We start from the raw sequence: 19954 nt of genomic DNA, 5'->3' as shown, positions 1-19954 counted from the left end.
ACAAATATGAGCTGGACATTACGTGACGTCATCATCAAGCATCAGCCTGGATACATTTTCCGGGCCAGATTTGCTCACTAGGTTCGGCTTTTTGTGGATATACATGGTTCAAGTGTCTTAAATCTTAATTTGAATGGGTGTTCATAACTAAAAAGGTTCGAAAAAAAAATGTGTATGGCGTAACGTCATCAGTAGATGGCAGCCACGGTCTGTCGTTGCCCAGCTACGCACAAGTCACTGTATTGTGTTCACTGTATACATAGTATACAGCTCATTGCACACAACACTATGTGAGTAAATAACGAAATGACGTGAATTTAAATCAACAGATGAGTGAAGTAGGGATGGCAGTGCAGGGTAGGTAACACAAGCAACCGTGTAAAACCCGGATGGTCCTCACTGGTGTTTATTTATTTCTTATTATTTCGTATTTTTTAACGCATCCAATAAGAACCTTTATTGATTGAGACTTGAGCTAATACACTCATCGCCGTACATCGAGGTGAACAACAGTGTTTTGTCGGTAGAGGGGGGCAGAAACAACATTTGTCGCCTCGACGCCTCAACTAGAAAGAAGAGGTAATCGATGTCGTCATGATTTTCCCACATCGTTGGGTTCTGACGCAGATGATTCCTTGTGTGAAACTGGAATTGTGATCTGGAATTTTCAAACATTTCACTTGGATTAAATAAGATCAATAGATGAACACCATTAGAAACATCTTGGATGAAGATGGCAGCCTTCATGATATTATTATATTGTATATTTCAGCTGTTATCGAGAGCGTTTGGTAAATGAATTACTTTGCCACAAATGTTAGACAAAGAAAACATGGACACTAGTCATCAACTTAGTGGGCAACGCACATCCCTTCTCTTCAGAAAGTAAGGCGCCTTATTTTATTTTTTGGCAGACAATAGCGTCTCCTTTTATGGGAGCTGTGTTTGGTGGCAAAACTGTTGCTGCTCCAACATGCCAACATTTTGCAGAAATCATTTGATCATTGAGAAGGGGAGGTTCCACAGCATCTCGTGATCAGTGATCAATTTGATACTGATGGTTCATGTTGTTGTTTGTACAAAAGAAAAACAAGAGTCATAATTTATTTGCAATAGTGCAATGGTTAGATTTGTTCAATACTTCAACTATTCCGCCTTTTATTGTCCAAACAAGTCAGCATGTTTTTGTATACTTTTTTTCCGAACAACACCCAACATTTTTTCTCTGTCTTCATTTACATATCCTCCTGCAGCAGCAGCGATTGATCACTGCCCAGCGTCGTGGTGTGGTGGTCACTGCAGTATGGCAGACAGTTGGCTCTCCTTTGCCGGAGCATTCCCCCCAGTCCGGTTGTACATCAGAACCTGACATGATTATTGTTTTTCAGGATGTGCTCTCGTGTCAACAGACTTAATCCCCCGGCTTCCATGTCCAGTCCCAACAGAAGAAAGTGAGGGATGAAAGAGCCAGAGCAGCTGAAGGTTCGATAGAGACTAGATGCTTCACATGACAATGATGGATTCATGTTCCGCTGCGGGCTTGTATTTATAAATCATGACTTATCGCCTCAGGATAAGATCAAGCATGCAGCTCTGCAAAGGTGTGCCTCATCTATCTTTGCTTAAATGTATTCCCCATGACATGATGGTAAAGCGCTTTGTGTTCGCCGTCGCTCAGTGAAGCATTGTTTGGTACTTCAGGACGCTAAAGTCAACAGTGATTTATTTATATTTCAAATGATTGATGACAAGGCGCTTGCAGGGATTAGCAGTGGTGGATGAACAGCATGCAGTTGTTAATCTGCTTCTTCTAATTTTGATCAACAGGGATTTGTAATGTAATTACAAAACTAGCTGAGATATTAAAACAGCCTTGATATTAAAGCTAACTGCAGGATATAGCTCTGACATTGAAAATATGTATCACACGTCGAGTCAAGTGCAAAGCAAAGTTTTCTCATTCCCAGTATTTCTGTCAAAATGTATTACACCAGAAAAACATGACAATATTTTGAGAACATTTTGCATGATTATTCTAAAGTGAACCAAAAAGACTTTTTTCATATTATACTTTATTAGATGTAAAATAATCTCACAGGCATTGCAGTTATTTGCATTACAGACACATACATGTATAATAACAAGCTCAAGCGTCTCAAATGAGGGCGTCGCAGTACAACACAGAAAATGGTGTACAGTATGCTCTGCTACTTGCTATGAAATGAACATAGCAGACTCTGTGTGGTTCTATTTACATATTAAAAAAAACACATTAAAAAAGGAAATGTTGCAAGTGAAAGTCAAAAGTAAAATATATCATGGTTCTTGCAGAAGCACACATGAAGACTTTTGTCCGACCCAGAATCCTGGCATCATCTTCCCTTTAAATGAGCTCCGGGTCTGATGCAGCAGGTGCACCTCCTTCCTGTTGTCAGCACCGTCAACTCCTTCCACGTCTTTCACAGCGTAGAAATTGATCAAACCCGCCGGATGGTCGAGATACACTCCAATAGTTGTGTACTGAGGGACGTCCCATATTTCACTGTTGGAGCCGTTAAACCACACCTGATAGTGTGAGCCGCCCCACCCAAGTCCCCAGGACTGGTCGTTCTCTCCAAGTCCGGAGGGTCCGTCGACCCCTCTCCTTGCTGCCCCTTCATGTGCAACTCCAACCACAACCCATCCGGTGTATTGTATTTCCCAGTACGCCCTGAAGCCAGAAACTCCTTCTTTGCAAAGAACCTGAAGTGATAATATAAGAGTAAGAAAATCTGACAATAAAAATCCAGCAGGATCCTTCATGCAGATTTACGTCCAAGATACCTGAGGGACATGCTCGTATCGCTCTGGCCTATCCAGGACTGGACAAGTGAGATCATCAGTCATGCGGGACACTTTACATCCACCGTTTGTGATCCAAAGCATCTTATTGGCCGTCTTATCATCCAGCGAAAGCTTGATCCAATCTGTGTGAATTTGTGTTCTCAGTAAAACATGAATAATTCAGTGGAAACAGTTCAAGTGTGGCAAGAAATCGTCATCTTACATTTGAGAAGATCAGTCCTGAATTTTGGCTCTTGGATGTTTGGCTCGTACAATGGCGCTTTTTCTGAAAAAATCAATGACAACCACAGCTTTAATTCAGGTTCAGTTAAACCAACAATTTTCAATATCTCACCTGTAGCTGTGCTGACATCTTTGGTTTGATTCACTGCATTTACATGAAAAGAAAATTCAGTGTAGCTACTCACTACTTTAAGGTGAATTCATGATAGTTAAGCTTATAGTTGCTAAAAAGCAAACGGTTAAAAGCACTAGTGTTGGTTAGAATGTGTATGATGTATTGATGTACTGAGCTAAAGTCCACTGACCTGGTCGTCCGTCTGCTGGCATGATTCTTGCACTGGGAGAACTGGTTGGCATCTGTATCGCCACTCGCTCCGTTGGGGTTTCTGGTTGTCAGGGTCTGTCAGCGCTGTTCTGAGGCGATGATGCAAACTGCTACTTTATATACTCCCCTAGGAAAGGGGTATTAAAGGGCTTGTTTTGCCCCTGGGACTTCCTCTTGGACGTTTTGGTAAGGTATGCCAAGGTAATAAGCTCCGTAATGGGCATGCCACTGAGGCAGCCAAGCCCTGATATTCACAGCAGCAGCAACATTTGACCTGCTGACCCATAATTACAGGAGCGATAGTTCCAGCACCAATCATTACTCTCATCAGGAAGTAAATAAAGCGCCGCATGATTTAAAGTGTATTCGAGTGCCAGTATCATCACATAAATATGATCGCTCGCCTTGTATCAAAGGATCTCTAATCTCATCTCATGGGATCTCATGTTTGGCATTCCATTTGGTACTGCCACAATGTCAACCACTTCTACAAAATAATTCATTATTAAAAATATTCTTAAAAAAATTATTTAAAAAATGTCAATAAAAACAATGAACAGCAAATAAATGTCCTAAATGTAATGATTTTTTTTTTTGTGCACCTCCAGATTTGTCAGTGAACAATAAGGAGACTAAGTCTCCACCCCTTTCGTTCAGTCCTAAGATTGGAAAAAAGTCTGTGGGGACATCAAAGTTATTTTCAGGTCCACTGTGCCTCATGCCCAGGATCACTTATACGCTGTACCTCAATTTAAATGAAGAATAATGATGGGAATTTCAACTACGTTTGTTGTATAATTTAGGATTTATTTGCTTGTGAAAACACAGAATGGTTTGGCCTACAAATCATAGGTCGCTTCTATCACACAGACACTGCTCTGGTCCAATGACAGATGTGCTAAACTATCAGAGGACAGCAAACATTAGCTGGCTTTGTTAAACACTTACCGTGACCCTTCAGTGTTGTTTCTGATCACTCCTTGGCTGAGTTGATTTCCAAGCCCATTCTCTCCACCGGTTTTGTCAATATGCACCTTTAGTGGATAGGAATCTTCAGATTTGAGGTTGCATTTTCAATCGCGGTATCACATCAAACCTGAACCCATAGGAGTCCTAGTGTTACACAACACACTTGATAGAGTTTAGTGAGCTCATGCTGCAGCTCGCCACCACAAAAGGGGGCAAAACCTCATCAAGCTTGGTGGGTCTGGATCCGGAAATGCATTCAACTTTCATCTGTCTTGGCAAATGAGTGGTTGAAAATACCATTACATTGGAGGATGAATGTGCAGAAGAGACCTGTGAGTCCTGGGAATTGTGAGCTTGACTCCTCAAGGTTCCACTCTACATGACATGTTTGTACACAAGCACTTTGGAAGTGTTCAGTCCTGAATCTGCAGGTGTGAATAGCTACTGTGTATGAAGTAATTTAATGTCCTGCTAAAAATAGTGCAGGGAAATAGTTTCACGGAACAGTTAAAAGAGGGCAGGTGAAGAGAAGTGTTTTAACCTAATTTGGAGGAGATAAGAAGCCCAAGCAGCACTTGATGTTCAAATGTGTGACACTGACCCATTTAGAATCGGACTTGTGTCATGTATCTCCATCCAAAACATGACACATTCATTTTGAGCTCATGCTTTACATTAGACTTTGTGTGTGACGACATGCTTGTTAGCCAAACTTTCTTGGAGGATGAAGGAATTTTTATCCAGTGACCTGAATAGAAGAGCTGAGTAACACGATGGGTCACAGGTCCGAGACTAGAGAGAGCCACTACCTGTCAGCGCAGCTAAAAAAAGCATCCCTTCTCGCTAAACAGGATAATCTGAACACGAATACGTACATGCGATGCTCATCGCTGGCACGTACATCCTGTATTCACATTACGTTTGGGAACGAGGGTTCTTACACTTTATAAATCCCACAGCACCGTAATCAGAACCCCGATCCATCATCCCCCGGGGCAGGCTGGAACACTAGAAGGAGGAGGAAAGTGCGCTGAGGGTACAGAACTGGAGCCAACACAGTAAACACCTCAGCGGGACGCCGCACAGCGAGGCATACCAGAAGTGAAGCGACGCACCAAAGCAGCAGAAGTCACCATGGCTAAGAGGTGATGTGATAATTCAGCTTAAAGCCACCAAGATGCTTCATGGGATAAACAGGGAGCTCCAGCTGATGCTCATGTTCTGTGAATGCCACTTTTTTTTTTGGACTCAAACTGTATGCAATAATCAGAAAATAACTCTTCCTATTAACCAGCACATACCAGCTCACTGAGCAAATAGACACAGGCATCGCTCAACGGATTCAATAATAACGGTGAGACATCACTTGAAAATGTCACAGAGAAAAAGTTAGCAACAGTTGTGGTGCCCAAATGGAGGCTATAAATCTAATTATTTCCAAATGTTTAGCCAAGTGACAGTGTTGACCAGCTTTGAAATAGACTCTGTAATCATATCACGCAGTCACGACTTGGGCCGGCGCTGAGATGAGTGCCGATGATGCAGCTGTCCACCAGGTTTCCTCCTTCTCACCCATCTTTACGAGCACTGGCTCACACGTCTGCTCGACACAACCGTCCTACAGAGACACACATGCAGATGAAGTTCACAAACCACAGAATAAAATACAATCCACACCTCTGAATACATTTCATAATGTTTCTTCTTGCATCATAAGACTGAGCATTCTTTCAATGGTGTGTGAAGGATGAATCAATACATTATTTCAATAGCATTTTCAACTACTCAGCGATGTTGTTGCATCATTCTTTAAAATAGAAGTCTCAGACTTGATTGACCGCAGGCAAAGTCTTGGTGAGGCTCGGCCGTAGACAAGAGGGGAGTGATAGGTCTTGTAGTTTTTCAGCAAGTTGAAGATAATTTTGTTCATCTATATGTATCTGTATGTCAATATGTGATCTCTAATAATATCTATATGTCATTTGAGCCATTAACAGGATTAACAGGAAGATATTTCTTTAACTGCATTAGAAATGCAGTTGGGTTTTAAATCCAGGTAAGTGTAGAAATGCTTTCCAATTGGAGACAATAAAACGCTCATTTAAAAAAAGACTTCTACCAGCAGACGTGTCACACAAACATGGCTTCACGCACCTTTTGTCACATGACGACAAGTCATCAGCATTAATGTGCATCACACTGATGGTGGCAGTCTTGAACACCATGTTGGTCATTGTTCACGAGGTGAGGCGTCCCATCATGCACTGCAGGGCTGCAGAGCTGCACTGCCCTTTTGCTTGGGCTTTTCTGTGTTGGTGCCGTCTAGTTATTTAGTCACAATCACAGTAATATGTGGGGATTTTGCACCATGGATAAAAGCTCTTACTGTCAAGGTCAGACAAGGTCAGCCTGTATTGCGCACCGTAGTTTTGGAATGACATTTTTGGACAAGACATATTGATGCCAAGAGTCCTTATAACAGAAACCTGTAAAAGAAAAATTCAAACATGTCAGTAGTGTATCTGCGGCTTTAATGTAGACTTGAATTACATTCAGGCTCCTACTTTGTCTTTAGGAATTTACTTAAGCAGTCGTTTCTGAGAATCTCAAATTGGACAAAGAGGGACTCGACCGGTCGGGCCACACCCATGCTATACTTGGACACCTAGTGGTTGGCCGCGGAACTGCATCCAGTGGGCTGCAAACGGCCCATGGGCCACCAGTTTAAGTAAAGAAGCATTAAATGATGTTGAGGAAGTCTTATTTTAGCTTTTGGCAGACTGGTATACCAGCAACCTTATAAATATATAAATAAATAATAATGCATTCTAAATATTTAAGCAGACATTCTCCTCACCATGAATGCTGGGGGGTCTTTGTTGTTTTTAATTCTTATTTCCGCAGTTATGATGTTTCAAACATAGACTCTTAACAATTAACTGAGCTTTCTGAAGAAAAATACGCCCTGCTTTATTAAAGCTGGTTCATAATAGCTGATACTATAATACTGCATTTGTAGTGTGCGCTTTCTGTTTACATAGTGTACTTAAAAATGCATTTTTTTTAACTTGTGTTTTATATATTCATTCATTTATATTCGTTTTTTTTAAGTGTTATTCTTCAGACCAATTCTCTATTTAATGTGTAACTGTAGTTGTGTAATAATTACATATGATTTATTCAAGAAGCACCTGTTGTTGCGACTTTGCCTGTGTGGAATACCAGACAATGCCTCAGATATTAAAATATGTGCAATTGCATTCTCAGAATGTGTGCTTTCATGACCTGTGTGTGTGTGTGTGTAGAGCCATATCATTCCAGAGTGTCACCATCAATCCTGTCAGTGTGCATTGTAGAGAGATCAGTGGCTGTGGCCTACAAGAGAAGGAGGGCGGGGTGAGCCAGCCACCAGGGGATGTCTCACCAATATCAAAGCATCCATCTGACCCTTTAAGGAAAAACATCAATAAGCCGCTCCAATCACGGGCCTCTCGCCTCCCACCATTCTTACTGCCAGGTTCCATCTCAGGTCGACGCCACCACTTCTCATTCCCTCTCTGTCCTGCATTAAAGGGATATAAGCGTGGCTTTAAGTTGTCAGACAGTGGAGCGGTCAGCGACTCATCACGGAGGCAGCGGTGACATCAGGACACACTTGTTTAATAAGGCGGCCAGTGTCGACATGCCCACCACCACCAGAATTATCTCTGACAGCCGGAAGTCAGACAAAGGTGATTCTTTTTCACTTTTAAAGATGAAGTTGGGAACTTGACTTGCATTGTTCTGAGAAACTGTAGACCAAGTTTTGGTTAAGTCGATGGCACCAATGTAATGACTATGAGTTACTAGACATTTAGAGGAGTTTGAACATCAGTTTTTCAGTTTCTAATAACTGCACAGCTGAGAGACAGAGTGTGAAGTTGGAGGTAATTCAAGAGAAGCGTTAAACATATTGTTGAGCTTGTTATAATCTTTGGCTCAGACCATTTTGATGGTCCAGATTACAATGTCCTGATTAACTGGAACCAGATCAAGTCATCGCAGTGAGCCGTTAATCAGCGGTAATTAAAAATATCCTGTCACATTCAGACTAACAAGGCTCGCTGACATTTCTTCAGGGCAGCCGAGGCTGCACTCGTTGTCATGTTTCCTACGGTGTCTTGTCTTGTAATGAGGCCAAACAACACAGCGAGCTAAATCCAGATGGGTGGCTTAAAATTCCCACATGGCCCCTTTCAATCTTCGCCCTGGACAGAGAGATAAATATCTGCATGTTGGGATGTGGCACACGCTCAACGCACGGGTAAAAATAATGTTTGAATTGCCAAAGAGGAGGAGCAGCCCCTTGGATGATCAGTGGTTTCTTAACAAAAGAAGAAAAACCCTTTCATACTTCTCTGTTGTGACAGGGCTCAGACGTGTGAATGCATTAAATAGCTGGTTTGGGCCGACGAGCGGCTTGTTGGTCTTAATATAACACATTACTTACGTGTGTGGATGTTGACATCTCAATGCTGTTGGGATTAGGTGTCACCTGATCTGCGACAGCAACATATCACAGAAGACTGATCGTGTTATCGGCTTCAAGTTAACATCGGACTTTTGTGGTTATGCAACAATAACTTATTAGTTCAAGAATAGCTTCCTCATGAAACTGCGTCGATTTTTACTTGTCGACAAATGAACTTGAATGGTCCAACAAAAGTGGGGATCTTGCATCTCCGACACGTGTTCACGCCTTAATTCAACATCGGTGGATCGAAACTTCCTGGTATCTGATAAACGTCTTCTCTCGTGTCACCAAAGGCAAACATGAGAGACGTCGTGTAATTCCAGCCGCCTGGAATGAATCAACCACTGGCTCCAGGAAGCTCACAGTTGCTGATGTGATGATCTGACAGGCAGATGGTTTTCTAAGTATACATCCTTCAGCACTGGCTCACTAAATCACCTGCTAAGACTCAACTAGCGTATGCCACCGCCTATAGCATTTTGAACAGCCGTAACTTTGCTTGCTCATCTTTCTTTTCTTTTCTTGAAGGGAAGAAAGGAAAAGCAGAGAATGTAGGTATGAGAATCCTTTCTTTTTAAAGCTACAATGCTGCTGAGTATGATGCTAATGTCAAGAACCTGACCTCACATGAACTCCGACTGTCCTCAGATAAGACCCCGGTCTACGAGCCCAACATCCCAGAACCCACATGCAGAGCTGATCTGACAAAGCGTGAGCATCTACTTCCTTTCATCCTCATTTCGGCGTGAAAAGTAATGTTTGTTCTTCATCCGCCAGACTGGATTAATCTGACATTTGATGACAAGACGGCCAATACGATGCTGTGGGTATCGGAGGGGGGTCGTAAAGTGGCCCGTATGACTGATGAATTAAAGTGTCCAGTCCTTGACAGACCGGAGAGATACGAGTATTCTCCACAGGTATGTGTACATCATGTAGTTTGTCTGTGCAAAGCTGAAACATAGAGGAGTATTTTACTGATAGGAAATAAATAAAATATTTAAAATAGTTTCTTTTGAAATATGTATATAAAGTGCATTTGATTTTAGATGGAGTCCATTTTCTATCGCAGCAGGGTTAGGACCAAGAAATCGTGTGAAATTAGGAGACAATTCTTTTGACCCACTGTTACGTTCATCTTCAAGGTTCTCTGCAAGGAAGGCATCCTGGGCTTCCGTGGCTACTGGGAGGTTGAGTTCTCAGGATGGGTCGTGGTCGGGGTCGCGTTCGAAGGAGCAGGAAGGAGGAACACGGACGGCTCCTGTGGCCTGGGAGAGAACGAGGAGTCCTGGGGACTTGGTTGGAACGGCTCGAATTACAATGCTTGGCACAACGGTGAGAGCTTGGACATCGTGGGAATCCCCAAGTGCCCCAGGATCGGTGTCTACCTCGACCAACCAGCCGGTATCCTCAACTTCTATTCGGTGAATGAGCAGACAGATGGGGATGAAGGGGCCGCTGGAGGCAAAGAGGTTAAACCTTTGCACCAAGTGAAGAGCTCATTCACTGAGAAGATGATCCCGGGCTTCTGGGTTGGGATGCAGTCTCACTGTTTGATCATACACAGGGAGGAATAACATCTGAACATCGCTGCTTGAGCTCAGCGATTACTCTGATATAATGATATAAAAGCTACCTCTGAGGCGGCTTGCTGTCATGATCATGCAAACATTTTCATCTACTAACTCCAGCTTTGTGTGCTCATGTTTAACGCACCTTTCGAAAACAGTCGCACACCTTTGTGCACATCAGAAATGCAACATGTAGTTTAGTGCATCACTAAGGGAACAATGTCAGCAGGCTTTCTGGGAGTGTGTCCTTCTGAACAGCTGCTCACTGTTCTTACTGACATATATTTAAGCATACTCCATTTTTATTCCTCCTTTATACTTGTTTTGCCGAGAATGCATACCACTGGACATTTCTGCATGATCTATGTAGATCAGAGAAAACAATGATTATAGATGTATAGATTATTATATATTATTAAATTATTATAAAACTGAACAAGTATTCTTTCTTTTGTCCTACTTCTATTCTTTTCCTTTACCAATAACTCTTACAGCTCAAGAGAAAACATGTTACCCCAACATTAACCTTTCTTTTCTAGAACCTTTCCTTTCTAATCTACAGTCACAATCTCAGTTCTAATGTCTGTTCCATGAAATTGGATGGATTCATTCTCAACAATATTCTTGTTTCAATATGTTTCTCTTTTCAGCACGTGTTCTTGTACTATCATCTTGAGCTTTGAGGGGGTGCTGTGTCGTCTAATCCTCATTAATTGTCCGTCCTCTATATCAATGTACAATAGCAAATATTTGCTGGCATTTATAAATCTATCTGCAAGCTCATTGGCTCAGCTAAAGGGTCTCATTGAGCCATGTCTACTTGAGGTCAAACACTGCGGGGAGTTAAAAAAAAAAAAACAAAACTACATGAAATCCTTTTAACCTCACTCTATCTATGTTAAAATGTTTACTATTGAGAAGTTCAATGAGTTCAGCTCAGTCTCAAGGACGTGTGGACGTGTCCAGGCATTCCATGTTGCTTTGCTAAGGAAGCTTGCCAAGTAGACGTTCTGTCACCAATGCTGCAACTCCTGATCTCCTTGGAAGCCAACAGACCCATCAGAGTGAGCTTTCAATGAGGGACAGTGGGGTAAAGAGGTCTCTGAGTGCTCTTCTGGTTTCCTTATTTTGTTACCACCGCCAGACGCAGAGTGGCAGATGGTTCTTTGGTTTGTTAGTGTGCAAAAACAATAAACAAAATCACATATTTCAGTCAAACAGCTATTGTTGGTTGGACATGGGCTAACTTGGAGGTGAGTTCAGACAGTCAGTTTGGATTTAGAAACGTCCTAATATCCTATTGTCCCATTGTGCCGTTGTGCTGTTAGTCTAAAGAGCTAAAGTTGCTCTTTCGCCAAATAGTCCAGTTCCCTCTCACCAACAGGTGCCTGTCCTGCAGGTGGCGCAAAAATGAGCTGGGGACTTCACTGCTGACAGCGAGCCTATCTTCTACTTTTTATTTTATTTATTTATTCTTTTTAATTCCAAGCACTAGGAGAGTTGTTTTTATTCGCCCATGTGAGGTGGGAGACAACACAGATGCTTCCGAGGGTATTTAAGGTAGCCTGTCTCGTCTGAAATCCCTGCAATACTTGGCTCATCACCTTGTTATATAACACCTGTGTAGTTGCGCTAGAAATCTCAGCGCCTGTTGATTCATTTCCTAGTTTGGTTTCCAGTCTGTTTTGTTGTTTATCCTCCTGTGTTGACAGCACTTTCCACGATCTTGAGCAGGAGGATGAGTTTGTGACTGTCCACATACTTTTTCTGGTCACCTCCTTGGGTTTCCCAGGAGTCACATGTCTTCGCCTATGAGTCAATGTCAAATTCTTACACCCGGTTGACTCTGCTGAGGGTCCACTTCTGTGACCTTAGCACCTCCTTCAGACACCCCTCGACCGAGTATATAAGACAAGAGGAACGCTAAGACTTCACTCTGGGTAAATTCGAAATATACACGTTGGATTGCCAGCTAGTATTTCACTTAACTCCACGGGAATCAAAACTACAAGATAAAAATCCCTGAAGAATGATCACAGAAGCCAAAGCAGGTAACTTCACTGATCCTAAGTGTACGTGTCAATAACAGTGTGTTTAAGCTGAGCTTGTTGGATCAAGAAAACTATTACACTCATGCAATTCATCGTGGTAAAAGAAATCTTTCTGCCTTATTCCAGGGAAGAAAATGAAAAGTAAGAATGAAAAAGGACCTTCAGGTATTTGATCTTCATCTACATGCTATTACTTTAGCTGTGGTAATAACAACGTCTCTCCTCATAGAGAAGCCCCTTGTGTATGTGCCGAACATCCCAGAGCCAACAACAAGAGAAGAGCTTGTGAAATGTATGGCACTACGTAAAGGAGAGATGTCAGTGCTTTGTCTCAAACCTTCTCTCACGTTACCTCTATAGACTGGGTGAACTTCACACTGGATGACAAAACTGCCAACAAGATGCTGTGGATTTCTGAAAATGGGTCGAAGGTGTGTCGGCGGACTGAAGAGGTCTGCCCGGTTCTTGACAGGCCAGAGAGATATGAATACTCTCCACAGGTAAGAAAAGAAAAATATGTATTCATGTTGCCACCTGCTACATCAGACTGCTTCACTCCTACCAAGGTTCTGTGCAAAGAGGGCATCTGGAACACGAGAGCATATTGGGAGGTGGAGTACTCCGGCTGGGTCGTAGTTGGAGCCACGTACGAAGGAGCGTTAAGGAGAGCAGCTTGTGGGCAAAGTGGGCTGGGAGAAAATGAAGAGTCATGGGGTCTTTGCTGGTCGGGAACATTGTACGAAGTGTGGTACAACAGTGCACACAAAGACATAAAGGACATGTCTCACTCCTCCACCGTTGGTGTCTACATCGACCAGCCTGCAGGCATCATCAATTTCTATATTGTGACTGGAGAGGGCGCTCAGAAGCAGGTCCAGCTGCTGCACCAGGTGAAGACCACTCTAGAGAAGAAGATTCTACCTGGATTCTGGATGGGTATTCAGTCCATGTGCAAGTTGCTAAAGACAACTAATTGAAGGAAAATTGTCTTTAATGTTTTGGGGCAAAGAAGTGAGGTTTGTTTCATAATTCACAACACCATGTGGGTATTGCAACGCTAAGGACGGTTGCGAGAAGCTATAAATAAACAGTTAGTCCAGCGTTACGAGGTTGGAGAATTCCTGATCAGTCTGGACCCACTGTGTCAAGGTCTGTGTGCAGGAAGTGTGAGGCCAGGTCAGGACAGGAATTCTTCAACACCCTCGGACAAATGCCACACAAAGCTCACTTGACTTTAACTCATTTGATGACTCAGCTGCAATCCGTTCTTAAAAACATGAATTATTTTAAAATGTTGTCAGATTTTTCATGGAGAATATGTTCTACTTGCTTGTGTGTGTTCAAGTACTGGCACCTGTTAAATATTTTTGTGGCTCAGGATGCTTTGAATGAACTTACCACTACTACTAAGATATTAACAGAAAAAAACGTAATTTTTCTTCTTAAAATTATTTCGCGTTTTGCTTGCAACATTCTTGTTATGTCACAATAACGTACAAGTTGTTGGCAAGAAGTCTTACATCATTGGAATTTACTTCGATTCATTCTTTCTGCTACAGACGGTTTTCTGCTTATCTATGAGTCTATCTCAGTTCCACTCATGCTTTAGCTGAATCTGAAAAGTTTCATTGGAAGTGAGAAAACGTTGTCTTTCCATATGAATAGTGGTTTGCTAATGCCTACATTTTTATTTGATGAACACATTTTAACACGTCTGTCATTATTACGTTTGAACAGTGTATCACCTTCTGAGAAGTGTGTTTAACTTTTTTTTGAAATAAAGTGTCTCGTTGAGTTTTTGAGTTTCATTCTGTGAATTCAGCTCCTCCTCCATGGTGCAAGATAATAAGCACCCAACATGTCTGTGGTGTTTCTGTCACAGAATGCATATATTAGAGCCATATTAAAGAATAAAAGATGTCTCTAAGGGTCAGCAACGTGGTAGCCCACAGAGACCAAGGGAGTAGCTCATGGGCAACATAAGTAGCCCATAACTCAGTAGCTCATAACAACATATACAAAGTTATTTCAGAAGGGAGTGATGGGATAAACTGCTGAAAACAAATCAGTGGAAAAAGGTGTAAGGAACCAATGGGCACTTGGCATGGTTCTGGAACCATTCAGAAATACGCAGCATAAAGTTTTTAAACTTGGTTCTTGTGAACTCAAACACTAAATAAGTGTAAATGCTTCTAAGGGAATGTAAAAACAGCAGTGTTGTGCTAAGCCAGATCCTGAGATGCACCTCGATGACATCACAAGAGGAATGTCTTGTCGCCTGTTCGGTGTCAATGTGAACAAGTTCTTCAGCCTCAATATCAGCAAAGATATGCCAAACGTGGTGTACATTTAGTGACTGGATGTTCTGTTCCCCATCCAAAAACCTGTGGATCTTCATTTAATAAAATGGGTGAAGCAAGTTCAGAAAACGGAGGGCAACCAACACTGTCTTCAGTGCTCTAGCAATCATTGCACTGCCAACAGTTTTGGGAAGTGACCTGCTATGAATCCTGAAAATTTTGCTGTGACTAAATAAATTTTGTGATAAACGACCGACTGCTACAGCCATGGCTTTCAAATGAAACATGACAACGCATAAACAATCTCTCCGAAAGTGATTTTATGTTACATCAGATAGGCAGAATAATTGGTTTGTTTAGTTACAAGCTCAAAACAAGAATCATATTATGGATTTTTTTCTATATTTGTTTGGTAGTAATTATATATAGGACTTGTGGACATGGGAAATCTGCCATATTCAAGTCATTTGTATTTATAATGAAATTGAAAAGTGCAATTTATTCAATCCTTTGAAAAACATCTCAGATGATTTCATGCTTTTGAGAGCTCACGATTCGGACTGTACTTTTAACACTCACTCTCCATCCGCCTGTCTGCAGTCCTGGCATGCAACAAACCTATGTGAACCTTTTCAAAGCATTACAATACACCCAATTGCTGAATAGATGTCAGTGGGTCAAAGGCAAGACCTTACTTCACCTATGAACAAGCAAATGACCGTATATATAACTGTCCATGTTGTTGGCGTGTGGGACCACCTCCGATGGATGCGAGCGATTTAGTGTTGCTGAGATAAAGTTGCACTAACACACTGTTAAGAGCTCGCAGCATCAATCCCCTGCAGAGTGGAAAGCAGCCGATATGGTCTTCACTTTGATACGTGAGACGCTTCACTTGCCTCAATCAACAGGTGGTCCCCAACTTTCACACTTCGCACCTAAAGCACAAGCTTTGCAGGAACTAAATGCGGGCCTCACACACAAATGCTCCGCATCCAGCCAGCCGCTGTGCATCACCCAACCTCGTTTAACGGGGAAAGCCACAGCGATGAAGCACACACCGCCATGACTCATGCGACTGTTTCAAATGCCCTGACTGCGATTACATTTCCCTGTTTTCCGCCAGACTAAGAGCGTGGAGGTCAAAGGATCAGGAGATGGTGGTGAGTCAAATAGGGCGGAGGTGGTTGAGAAGTGGGACAAAGTCAAATGATGATTTTAAAGGTTGCCAAGTGCTTCACTTCAGCAGACTAGATGGCCTTTATTAGTGCCAGAGTGAGGAAATTCAACCTTTCAACCCAGCCTTTCATGATCATCGCACCGCCGTCTGTGCTGTGTGGTAGTCTGTAAATAGGTAAACACATATAGAATTTGACTCCAGTCAGGGAATTGCAGAGTTTCATCTTAATGCAGAAGGGCTTTCAAAACACAATGTAGTGAGGTGCACACGTGTTCTAAAATTCGGATGCATTTATCATGATTTTTTTTTTTTTAAACGTAAAAAATATTGTTGTATATGTCCATGTCACACATCCCGACCGCACACAACTGTGTCACTATGTCACCTTAATTATGATTGATGCAGTGCTCCCTGTGTTGAGTGCAGGTGAGAATTCAAGACTCCTCGTCCGTGACAGGCTCAAACATTAATCAAAGAGCCAAAAAAAACAAGTCGTTCGCCAAGAATATTCACCTACATGTTTGCTGTCATATGTGTGAGCCTATGCGTGGCATGTCAGTGGTGGTAACTTTAGGCTGCTGTCATGGGTATGCTAGTATGTGCTATATAGGTGACACATATAAGATGACATATGGGGTGGGGGGGTTGTGGACGGATGGGTATGCCCCACTTTTTCACCGCTGCTGCGAGCTCGCCCTTGCATTTAGAGTTAATGGCGATGCTGCGCTTATTCAGGCTGGTGTTTTCTGTGTGAAGGTCCAAAACAGAATCTTGTCAAGATTCTGTCGTCAACATGTCAACAATGTACATGTGTACAAATGTCCATCTTCAGGGTCGCTTATTGTCAACTAAAGAGAAAATGATACGGCATTAGTCATTCGGAAATTTGGTGAATACATGTCTGATTTTACTCTGACCCTGTTGATATGAACTGTTGATTGATGCCAGAAGTGGAGCGAAAAAGACAAACATGTAGGGAAGGGGTCAAAACCTGAATACAGAAAAGCAGGCAAATGAAACTCAAAACTGAATAACGGTGACAACTGAAACGCACTTGGAAACAAAACTCAGGAGGCCCAAATAACAAAAGTGCTTGGTGGTGGAAATGAACACACACACACAGGGAGCATAAATCTATTGAAAGGAAAACAAAAGATGCGTTACACGGAACACTCACACGCAATCGTGAAAGACTAAAGAAAATAAGCGAGGAGAACAACTAAGTAGGCGGCAGAAAAGATCTAAAGAGAAGAGATCTAAACAGGAGCAACGAGAGAGCGGAAGGTCGAAAGAGAGCTTACCGTCAGAATGCGAAGTGACCATCTGGCAGCGCAGACTGGAGCCCAGGTGTAGAAATTAGTGGAGTCTGAGCAGCAGAATGGGACCCAGCTGTGCTGCTGTAAAGCTGTACAGAAAGGAGGAAAAAGAAACAACACAGAGAAACACAGGAAATAACAAAATAAAAGCACACAAAAACTGAACCATAACATATTGACTGTTGGCAAACACATCACAGATGTTACACACAACTGCTTTGGCTTTATGCTTTAAAACGTAATGCTGTTTATAGTGTTGGTAAACAAACCTTGCCAGTGGCCTGGATTGGACCCAGTTAGTCTCTGAATCAAGACATGTAGTTAAGTGAATGTAGCAGACACGACGTCGTATGTACTCCTATGTATTCAGGTGGTACAGTACCGGGGCTTCCGCATACCTCTCATTTGATTCCTCCATGTTTGTTGTTGTGTCTTGTTCATCTGAGAGAGACTGAATCGAGTCAATTGCGTTCACTTTTTCGAGCACACTTTTTGTCTTGTGATTATCACACTAAAGCTCCGCCCCTAATTATTGCACTCTATTCTGAAAACAGACTTATGATTCAATGGACCTTATTTTTATTTTTTATTTTACTGCAGCCACCGCACATGTATCTGAATGGGTCAAGTGTCATGATGCAGTGAACAAGGTTCAGTAGCTTGTTTTGAATTCCTTCCTCCCAAACTGATGATGTGATTTAATTCCCCTCTGGTCCGACACGAGTCGGCCAATGATGGCAGCATTCATTTATTCTATCACTATTGGTCCCTGATGACTTAACGTCGCGCAGACCTGGCTCCTGTTCAAACCCTACTTAGTAGCGCGGCTCAGAGGGAGAGTCAGTTACACGCTGACCTTTGTCTGCTGCTGCTTCTGCTCATCGCAGCGATCCCAGCGATTCCCAGCTCGATCATTCCGATGGCCTCACTGGACACAGTTATGTCTGTTGTGTTTTGTTGGTTTTCATCTGGTGACATGTACAAGTTATGCTTTGTCTTTTCCCGTTCCCTTTGGTGTCTTCATGTATCGACCACACCCACACCTGGAGGGTAGAGATACGATTCTGTCAAAATATAAACAGTGGCTTTAAAAATGTTTAAGTACTGTTCTTCATCTGCTCCATCTCTGCATAATGTAAGAAGAAATACTGAGTGAAGTATATGCAATGAATCTATTAAAAGCCACGTTTAAGAGTTACAAAATTGTTGTTATTAATATAATTAACTTGTCATGTAACACGTCTGCAATGTGTCAGAGGACTGAAATAAATAATCCGTCATTCATTCAATCTGAATTGTTTCTGAAACACATTTTACAGCTGCCACCCGCAAGCTCTGGTCATCTGGCGACCTCTAGTGGAAGTAAACAGCACGCACAGCGACAGAAAAATCAAACAGAATTAAAATTAAAATTTCAATACTATTCATTGCTACAAAATGAATTCAGCCTGTTTCAAGTTACTGTATGCCATGACGCCAAGATCCCAAAAAGTGCTGTCCGAGGAAACACGCAGAGGCTCCATGATGTTAAGACACATCCTTGTCGAGAGGGTAAGGAATACAGCCATAACCAGATCTGCATCATCTAAATTATTCGGTATAAGGTTTTTTTTTTTTTTTTTTCACTAAAATGAAAGACCTAAAAAAAAAAAAAACTCAACTACCCATGATGCTCTGCGACACCGTCAGGCATTTCCCAGTGGCTGTGAAGTAGCAAGCAGCTGTCACGCCTCAGAGCCGATTGAGGCAGGTTGAACAGGGGCCATAAATATTTGGACTGATTTGCCTCGTGTGGGAAGTGGTCATCGGAGGTCGTGACCTCCCAGGCCTCGGCCAAATGGCCCGGACAAGTGATGCTCTAATTATAAAATGACTATTTGCAGGTTTAACAGCAGCTCGAAGGCAATGTTATCGCACCACCAAGGGGTCAGGCCTCGCTGCCGAAAAAGTTATTTTAGAAACTTCTCCTGCTTATCTCGCACTTAAAATGCCTTCAGATTGCACTTTCCAAAGTTCGTCGTCCTTAGATGTCAAGTCTTTTACTTCTACAGTGTCTAATAATTAACCGCTACTTTGTTTTAAATTCTTTAAAGATGAGTTACCAAATCATAACATTCATACTTCTCGTGATTGCTGTTCCTATGAGCTCTATTTAAAAACTTTCTAGGAGGGACTAGAACACAACAGCAGTGCACAATTAGGCAGACGCTGATGCAGGAACTCTTTAAAAAGAAGACAGCCTGGGAAAATTCTTGCTTCACGGCATTCCGACGGGGGGATGAATGACATTGTGTCCAAAAGGCATTTGTTGAGTGCAGTTATGTGTATTCACAGGATTTAAACATGTACTAAACATGTCCCTTTTTTTCAGCGTTATTGCCACTTTTATATATTATATCAATAGAAAGATAGAAAATTTAATTTAGCATAATGAAATCAACATTTTCTTGTTTAAAAAAGAAATATATTAAAACTGATTGATTAAAATTAAAAGATATATTCCTTTTAACTACCTATTCACTTGTTGGCAACAAGATTTAAAATGATAAAACAAGCCATAAATGGATGGACATAAATGTTTGTTTCTGTACATATTGCTGTGATCTTATCTAACTTGTTTTATAGTTTACCAGGCATTTGAAAGGTAGTATTTTAAATGTGGC

The 19954-nt window shown here is 41.9% G+C and overlaps 3 protein-coding genes across 3 annotated transcripts; 2 read left to right on the top strand and 1 right to left on the bottom strand.

The window, feature by feature from the left end:
* Nucleotides 1-2316: 2316 nt before the first annotated feature.
* On the bottom strand, nucleotides 2317-3393 carry LOC128759318 (stonustoxin subunit beta-like). The gene is made up of 4 exons (XM_053866194.1): nucleotides 3372-3393; nucleotides 3047-3109; nucleotides 2824-2966; nucleotides 2317-2742 (listed from the first exon to the last, which is right to left on the bottom strand). Exons 1-4 carry the CDS (start codon nucleotides 3391-3393, stop codon nucleotides 2317-2319), a joined length of 654 nt encoding a protein of 217 aa, XP_053722169.1.
* A 4644-nt stretch (nucleotides 3394-8037) lies between these two features.
* LOC128758541 (stonustoxin subunit beta-like) lies at nucleotides 8038-10510 on the top strand. Its single transcript, XM_053864581.1, has 5 exons — nucleotides 8038-8091; nucleotides 9402-9428; nucleotides 9522-9584; nucleotides 9651-9793; nucleotides 10019-10510. Exons 1-5 carry the CDS (start codon nucleotides 8043-8045, stop codon nucleotides 10448-10450), a joined length of 714 nt encoding a protein of 237 aa, XP_053720556.1. The 5' UTR covers nucleotides 8038-8042; the 3' UTR covers nucleotides 10451-10510.
* A 1963-nt stretch (nucleotides 10511-12473) lies between these two features.
* Nucleotides 12474-13472, top strand: LOC128759317 (tripartite motif-containing protein 16-like protein). Its single transcript, XM_053866193.1, has 4 exons — nucleotides 12474-12495; nucleotides 12725-12787; nucleotides 12856-12995; nucleotides 13062-13472. The coding sequence occupies exons 1-4, from the start codon at nucleotides 12474-12476 to the stop codon at nucleotides 13470-13472; spliced, it is 636 nt and encodes a 211-aa protein (XP_053722168.1).
* Nucleotides 13473-19954: the final 6482 nt, after the last annotated feature.

This window comes from Synchiropus splendidus, chromosome 5, assembly GCF_027744825.2.
Source record: "Synchiropus splendidus isolate RoL2022-P1 chromosome 5, RoL_Sspl_1.0, whole genome shotgun sequence".
NCBI classification, from domain to species: domain Eukaryota; kingdom Metazoa; phylum Chordata; class Actinopteri; order Syngnathiformes; family Callionymidae; genus Synchiropus; species Synchiropus splendidus.
Note: the sequence above shows the minus strand (reverse complement) of the source record. Positions and strands in the feature narration are given on the sequence as shown.